This window comes from Cariama cristata, unplaced genomic scaffold (assembly GCF_000690535.1).
Source record: "Cariama cristata isolate BGI_N322 unplaced genomic scaffold, ASM69053v1 scaffold23112, whole genome shotgun sequence".
Classification (NCBI taxonomy): Eukaryota; Metazoa; Chordata; class Aves; order Cariamiformes; family Cariamidae; genus Cariama; species Cariama cristata.
The window spans coordinates 12,011-20,015 of NW_009602558.1; the positions used below are offsets into that span (position 1 = coordinate 12,011).

At 37.1% G+C, this 8,005-nt stretch overlaps 1 protein-coding gene across 1 annotated transcript in view; it reads right to left on the reverse strand.

Annotated features, from left to right (window-relative positions):
- Nucleotides 1-373: 373 nt before the first annotated feature.
- PLD5 (phospholipase D family, member 5) overlaps nt 374-8,005 on the reverse strand; it is a 37,150-nt gene continuing 29,518 nt past the window's right edge. The window contains exons 5-6 of the mRNA XM_009694810.1: nt 2,812-2,926; nt 374-699 (exon numbers count right to left, since the gene is read on the reverse strand). Of these exons, the coding sequence (XP_009693112.1) occupies nt 464-699; nt 2,812-2,926 (351 nt within the window). The 3' untranslated portion in view covers nt 374-463. The remainder of the gene's footprint in view (nt 700-2,811; nt 2,927-8,005) is intronic.

Consider the following 8,005-nt stretch of genomic DNA (forward strand, 5'->3'; position numbering starts at 1 on the left):
ATGGGTGAAAGTTTGCTTATTCCTTTATGTTTTCTAATACAGTAAACCTGCCATCTATTCATATGTTAATAATAACTGATCTTAGAATGCCATTTCATAGCTTGAATCTTGGTTTTGTCTCAAGGTTTATTCTAGCCAGTATGGCAATTAGGGAAAGTCCTAAAACTGAAACAGAAAAATTGACACATGCTGTTAAATTCAAACGCAGAACATTAAAAGTAACATGGAAGCAGAAATGACATTCAGTGTCAGAAGTAAGAAATTTGAAAGTCTTAAATAAGTCAATATAGAGAATATAGTTTAGACAGGTTTTATATAAGTGTGCTTTTTCCTAAAAACACCCCCCCCGTTTTTTTTTTGTTTTTTTTTTGCTTTTTCTTTAAGTCTTTTGTCTGGAAATATGAAAGAGGGCTACACCCCAATGTAATTCTTCATTGCCATACTAAATGGTAAGATAGTCTTTCTAATTCACATTGCTCATGGCAGTCTTATTTGATGTTGCTTTACTAAGTTTGTGATTAAAGCAGTTTGGAATTTTTGTTGGTTGTAAACTTTTGGCATAATGTGAATACCAGTCTCTTTCAAAAACAGCCTTGAGTTGCTTAATGATGCTTGTGCTGTTCCCCGCATCTGCTTGGTTGATAACAAGACCAGCTCCAGCGTTCTGCGTAAAAGCATTTCCTACCCAATCAAAATTACCTACAAGTAAAGGCACGAATATACAATGAGTTTCTAACATTAAAAAAAAAAAGCAATCTCCCTAAAGGCAGTCCAGCATGATACAGTATCATTTTCCCCCAGTGCCTACCTAGGCAGAGATGGAAATAAGTTTTCTATGCTAGCAGGAAAGAAAAGAGTCCATTATGTACCAGTGTGTAGTGCAGATTGCTTCTGGAAGTTTAACAGCGCTAATCCTTCAAAAGTGAAAACAGGTTATTTTATTGAGTCAAAACTAACTTGCTCTTCCTTTTGCATATATTGTATTATTACTCCATTTACTTTCCTCATCGGCCTTTTCAGTGTCAAGAACGAAAATATTTTTTTTGCCATATAAACAATTTAAAGTAGATGGGATGGAGAGTGGTTGCTCCATAATGCTGAGCCAAACCAACATTTCTTTTACAGGTTACCCATTGATAGATACTATTTCAGGAAAGAAAAACAGGTTTTACTGTTTTATGCCAATTATGAATACCTTTGTTGAAATCTAAGGTAATGAATAAGCATTTCAAAGCCTGGCAATTGCAAGGCAAAGAGGATAATTGGATTAATGGCAAACAGGTAAACCAAGTGTTTATCAGTTATTTCTTTTTATTTCACTAGAGCTATAACTATTTAAGCTGTACATTTATAACATGCAGTATTTTGGAGAAAAAATGCTGTTACTAGAGGTCATCTTTTAAAACAATATCTGAACATACATAAAACATGAAGGTATCTGAGAAATTTATACCCTTTCTTCCAGCATAATTTCAGCTACTTCAGAAAAGGAAATGTTAAGAATTCTAAAGTTGTCAAGGATGGTAAATTGAAGCCTCATCATAAGGAACATTTCTTCCTATGCTTTCAAGTAAAAGATATATCAGGTCCTTAATATGCATTTGTATTACTTTCCCACCACTTTGATTATTTCTTTCTTTTATTTTTAAATAGATGTATCTAAGGACAATGGGAAAGAAAAAAAAAACCAACTCAGCTAAGACTCCATCCTGTGTAGACAAGTTGTAAGTTACTGAAACTTGATCTGGCTGTCGAAAGGAATTTAAAATGGGAGTAAAAAGAAATGTTTTGGAGGGGTCTCATAAAACATTTGGGAGATGAGAGGAATAAGTTGCACTATTTGGAGTGAAAAATAAGATTTGGATAGATTAACGGGGGGGGGGAGGTGTGTGTTTACACATCAAGGTGAAAAGCCCATCAAGGTGAGCTTTTCAGAGTAGTACTTGGTTGTATATCTACACTACCTGGAACTGTCCATTCTTCATGTGTGCATGGGCATGGTGCTGGGTTTCAGCCTTTGCCCTCTCACTGCCTCTGTGATCACTGGCTTTAAGCTCTGTGCAGTAAGTCAGGGTGAGGAAGTTAGCAACTAAAACATCAAGCTGCAGCATATTAGAATGCATGTTTTCTCTCTTGACTTCATGAAATCTCATGAGTTACTTTTAAATTCAGTAGCAGTTTTCTGATCCTGCAGCTCACGCACAGCTCAAGCAGTCAGATTTTTTTTTTTTAAAAGGTAGTTTTCAACCTGCATTCAATGAGCATTTGACCGATAATGAACTTCTGCTAGGTGCCATACAGCAACTTTACTTAAATACACCTTTAACTCAAAATTCCAATTAGATATGTACCTAATGTTAGGAGGGTGTCTGAAATGTCATCACAGTAAATGGAGTAAGACTTCAGAAGATGAGAATGAAATACATTTGTACAGTATTTTCCAGGATTGACCATAGCTTTAGTAATAACATGGGAAATGGAGAACAGTCCATCTTCATTGGATCGCAGAAACAAGAGACTATGTTAATAATCCCATTTATTCCTACTTCATAAAGTGTGTTGTATTTGTGTTTTCAGTCTGTTTTTAAATACTGAAAGCAGAATGTTGGTTTTGAGAAACTGATTCGGGGGGGGGGGAAAAAAAATGAAATGAGAAGATGCTCAAAGCTCAATCTTCATACAGGTTCCCAAAGAAATGAACTGTTATTTTAACTTAACAAGCATATCAGCTGTAGAGTCCTCATTTACAAATGGGTGTTATTTCAGGCTTTTTGTGTACAAACTAGAATTTCTTGAGATGTGGTTACTCACCAATGTATGCAGCTCCATCAGTCACCATATATTTGTTACGATTTAATCTGGGAAGGGAAGTGTTCTTCTGTTCTTTAAGAAAGCACGCACTCTCTTCCTCAAGGTCAAAGAATTTCTGCCATAAAATAGAATGGAGTGCAAGTTAACGAGAACCATAATGGATAGAAAAAATATGGTCTGCTCTCTTTATTGAAAACGAGTTAGTGCTACAGAACAGCTTGAGTTTTTCTAGCCAAGCATTAATTTTAATAAAACACTGTACATCGTATTTTTTACTAGATTCTCATAGTTTGTGATACTCTCTATGCTTTGGCATTCTGAACTATACAAAGTATATGGCTACTGCATACTAAAAGCAATACAGTGCCAGGTAGTAGAGGCTATGAAATGAACAAAACCCCCCCGTCTTTGTGTTTGGCATGCTAAGAACCAGGAACTTTTCTTTAGCTCATTTCCTCATTCATCAAGGGACATTGGGGTTTGAAGTCTGCTTCAGGATCTGGATTGGCAGGCACACTAACAGCTGAATTAGTATCTTTATATTGCACATTGCATAGCTTCCAGCAGAAAACTTGCTGATTTCAGAAACTTAGGAACTTCTCAGGATGAAATCTGATAACGGAGAGATAAATTAACTAGACAACAAGAGGCAAATGCATCTGTTTTATGCTAAAGGATGACGTCTCAGTAAGACCGTTTTTTTTTTTTTGGTAATTTTGGAGCTATATGCATTCCTTGTCTGCATCAGTGCCAGTCAAAAATGAGATTTCCAGTACAAAGCTAAGTATTTGTTTCATGAAGGAAACTAATAGCTAGACACAGAATCCAAAACCAGAAGTAGAAAATAACATGATGAAGGAGAAAATAAATATTTACTGTGTGACTGGGAAACTTTGATTGAGGTGACGGTGTAGATCCTCAGAACAAACCTAATTCACAATATATTACAGGTGAAAGTAACTGGCTATACATTGCACCCACTTAAGACACTGCAAATTAGTATATATATTAAAAAAAAAAAGACCCAAAACTCTTTCGATCATTCTTGGGGGGTCTGTTTTCCATAATGCAAAATTAATCTCTTGAAGCAGTGCTCATTTTGATGCAAGCCTTGAATGAATCCTTTTAGGTTATGGAGATGGATTATTACAGTTTGGTTTTCCTTGGGGAACTCTCCTCTAAGTTCTGAACAGGCTTATCTGCAATTAGCATTACGAAACCTAATTAAAATGATTTAGTTGCAGACAAAAGGTAGAGTAGCCCAGAGGCTGCTGTTTATCTAACACTTTATGCTGTGGACTCCGTCAGAATTTCTCTCTTCTGCATTGGAAAATATATTGGGGTAAATTTTATGTTGTCAGAAGTTGTACCAAAACTGCTGGGAAGAACTCCATGTAAAATACCAAGGCTCGTTCAGGCTCCTGCTGATTCCAGCAGTGAGGAGAATCTCTGTTCCTGGGACTGACACCACCCCCCCACCACCCCCAGCTCTCTGCAATGATGAAAGTTTATTAGGGCTGAAGCAGGTTTTTGGTGCATTGGATATAAAATTCAAAGAGTTTGTGTTTTTTCAGTGCCCAAATACTGGATGGTACTGTGGTGCAGTTTTATGATCAGTAACTATGACAAAGTTGTTTCCTTAAAACAGTTTCTGCATTTTGTATGTCACTGCATACTTACTTAGCTGTATGTGGCATTATCTTCCACAGCTTAATTTTTGTAATGAGTTCAAATACTAGCAAAATTCCAAAGATAGTTTTTTGAATTTAAAAACAAGCACAATCTCCCAAACTGTTTGAGTGATTACTTTGTAAAGGGCATTAAAAAAGATGATTCTGTGTAAAACTGTAGTATCTGTCCTTTAAATGAGATTTATATTGTATATTCACATCTAACTAAACTGCATGGAGAAATCATACCTTTAATTACAGATTTTTTAACATCACTTACAATTACAGCATTATACCTCTTAAAAGATTAGAACAAACCATCTTAGCAGCTGTAAAGGAAAGTTTACTAGGTATTAGGGGTTAGTTCTCAGACAACATCAAGACTGCAACTGTATGCCTGAGGAACTGCTCTACAAATAAGCCCCCACCACCGAAAGTATGTATTTAGCAAGCCAGAGGTGGATCTGAATCTTTCTGAAAGGGTCTTGAATTTTTGGATAAAGCCAGAAGAAAATAGTCCTATTTTTCCTGGTGCAACAAAACAGGAACGGAGACCGTTAGCAGCCACAGGGTACTAATCTTGTCCAACAAGGGTACTTGCAGTAACTCTTCACAGGGATGTGGAAGATACTGTGTGACTAGTACTATTGTAGGGATCAGTCTAAAAACTGGCAAATGGGTGAAGTATTCAATGCTAGGAAACAAAAACATAACAAGCTGTCTTGTTCCCAGTGTTACAAGATTCCGCAAAAAGTTACATACCTTGATGTAAAAATAGTCAAGCACAACAATCAGGTTAGCTTGGAGTTGTCAAATTGAGATAGATTCAGCAGATGTGCTGAATTGCAAAATCATATGGTAGTGTTCTGTCTGTATAACAACTTTGTAAGAGCGAAAATTTCAGATTCAGGCAGGAAAAGATAGAAGGCTTGAAAATGTAATGTTTTCTCCAGCAACAGCAAAGAAGCTATTAACTCCTTGACAATACAGATACCAGTAGGGAAACCCATCTGCCCTCACAAATAGAATACACAAATGTAGCTTAGATGAGCAAGTGAACCGGCACCGGCACTAGCACAGCCTAACATTCTCCAACATGTGCCTTCAGCAGAAGTACTGCCTTATTAATGTATCACCACCTGCTAACATTTTGTTAATCTTTTCCATTCTTATTTTAGTAGTTTAGAGCTTTAAAATTAAACTAGTGCTTAGGAGCAAAGGTTTCATAGTTAATTCCTAACAGTCTGCTTACTCATAGGGCACTTCTAGTCTTCTGAGAATTAGTGAAAGGTTCAGTTTTTCCTTCCTCTTACCTTAGCAGGAATACACCTGCACAACTCAAAAATAGATTCATGTGGAGGCTCAGGAACAACTTGTGCTGTAGCTACACAGGTCTGTTCCATGTCCCTCCCTCCTGGTCTCCGGTTGTCTAAAGACACTTTGTTCTAGTTCATGCTTTCTGTGGGCCCTTCCAAACCATGTACCTTTCTCTGTTCAGCACTGCACCCAACAGCGCTGGCCCCTTTTTACTCTCAAAGGGAGTCAGACTGAGCGTTCTTGCACATAAAGATGTATTTACAGGGTCAAGCACACAAAACTTACAGAGTAGTGGAATTAAGGTCCCAATAAGCACAATGGTGAGCTCTTCACCTGGAGTTTACCCTTTACGATTCAAGCTTTAATTTCATGACCATATGTGGTTCAGTGCATAGGACAGAGCTCTCTGAATGTGCAGCAGTTTGGTATGTAGGTTAAGCCTTGGCATTTGGCTATGTGCTTATAGCATTTATTTAGTCCTCAAACAAAGCTTTTTCCTGAGTTCTTCCCAGTGATCATTTTTTCAGAGTACTTGTACTGAGTTCACACTCTCAAAGCAGTTTCACTTGAATCCAATAATTACTAATGCTTATGTGAACTGGACTCTGAGTGAGATGCTGAGGAATGTATAACGAGGGACTAAGCGTTTTTTAACTGCATTCATGATGTTTTCTGTCAAAAGAGGGAAAAAAAAAAAAGAAACACTGCTTCTAGATAGAACACACTGTCAACAAGTCAGTGTTCGCAACTAGGAAATTGTGTCTTGCGGTCCCTGCCTTCCTGACCTCAACAGCAGACTGAAAAATTACGTGCACGGCGGCTGTTTTTGATCAAGGCACTGCTAGGCATAACAGGTTTGCGGGACCCTGTTTCTAACTATATACCTGCAGTTAGGCCATACCAAAACTTCCATTAGCCTGGTCAGAGACCAGGGGAAATCAGGAAGAGATTCCCATCTTAACAGAGAAGTTATATCTGCATAGCCTTCTCCAAGCTGACTGTGTACCTCAGGCTGCTGCCACTGGCAAAACAGCATACCCTGCAGCAAGCCATTGGCACTCGCTGGAAGCTTCCTAGCCAAACTTGTCTTTCCATAGGCATTTAAAAAAAAAAAAAAATCACAACAAGGCATATCACAGGCATCAAAAGCTAAATGAAAGAAAAAAGTTACTGAGTATGCTTCATAGGACTCGGATATGCTGTGTGCAAGAGAACAGAAGAAGCGGTGGAGTGCCATTTCTGTCAGAACAATATTGAGGTATTGGGACAGATTAGCAATTTTAAGTATAACTTCAATCAGAATTTGTAACTTAATGTTCACTTAAAATTTCAGTGGTTATGTGTATAAACACATACAATACATGTCTGCATGACAGTATCTTCTGTACAGAGTTTAGTTTGACTTTATGTTTTCTCATACCCAAAGCAGAAACAAAAGGGAAAAGCAGAATGTTCCAATAATTCAAAAGGTTTAAGTTTAGTTTTTACCTTGTTAGCCTATTCCTTCTCCCCCATACACACACATAGTTTTGTTTCACTTTGATCCTTGCTAGAACAGATGAATACAAAAGAAATGCGGTTTTAAAAAAACAGTGCTCAGCTGACATGTTTTGTGAAGTAGAGGAGTGTCATGATGGAGCCTGTGGCACAGTTTCAGCCAAAATCTAATAGACAGCAGTAAAAGCTGAGCGTTGCGCTATTACTTGTACCAAGGCTTATTTAAGGCAGTGATTTACCCAGTGTGTGGAACATGTGATGCACAGCACAGAGGTAACTGAGGTGTGTTGTACCTTTACAATGGTCTCATTCTTTACTGGAAGTTGTATTCTCTAACTGCAGATATTCTAGCTAGACTATCTACCTAGAACAGATGTCTAGAAGTATTTTTTTTGCCTTTTAGTATTTAGTTCTTGACAGGATAAATTCTGTACTAAAGATATTACCTGCTGTAAATAGATGGAAATGGATGTAAGTATGCAGAGCATTAGGTGCTACTTAAATAAAAAATAATTTTGAATACATAAATAGAATTTTGATGATAAATACGGAACAAGCTAGAAGTCATACCACTTAGTGTGTGTATAACACAAACAGTACGTGTTTTTTACCATTGTTGTTGATTTTAAAAAGTCAGAATGATTTAGTGGATATCAATTTAAGGAGTCAAAATAATTCAGCAGATTATTTAAGATAGTTATCTACAAACA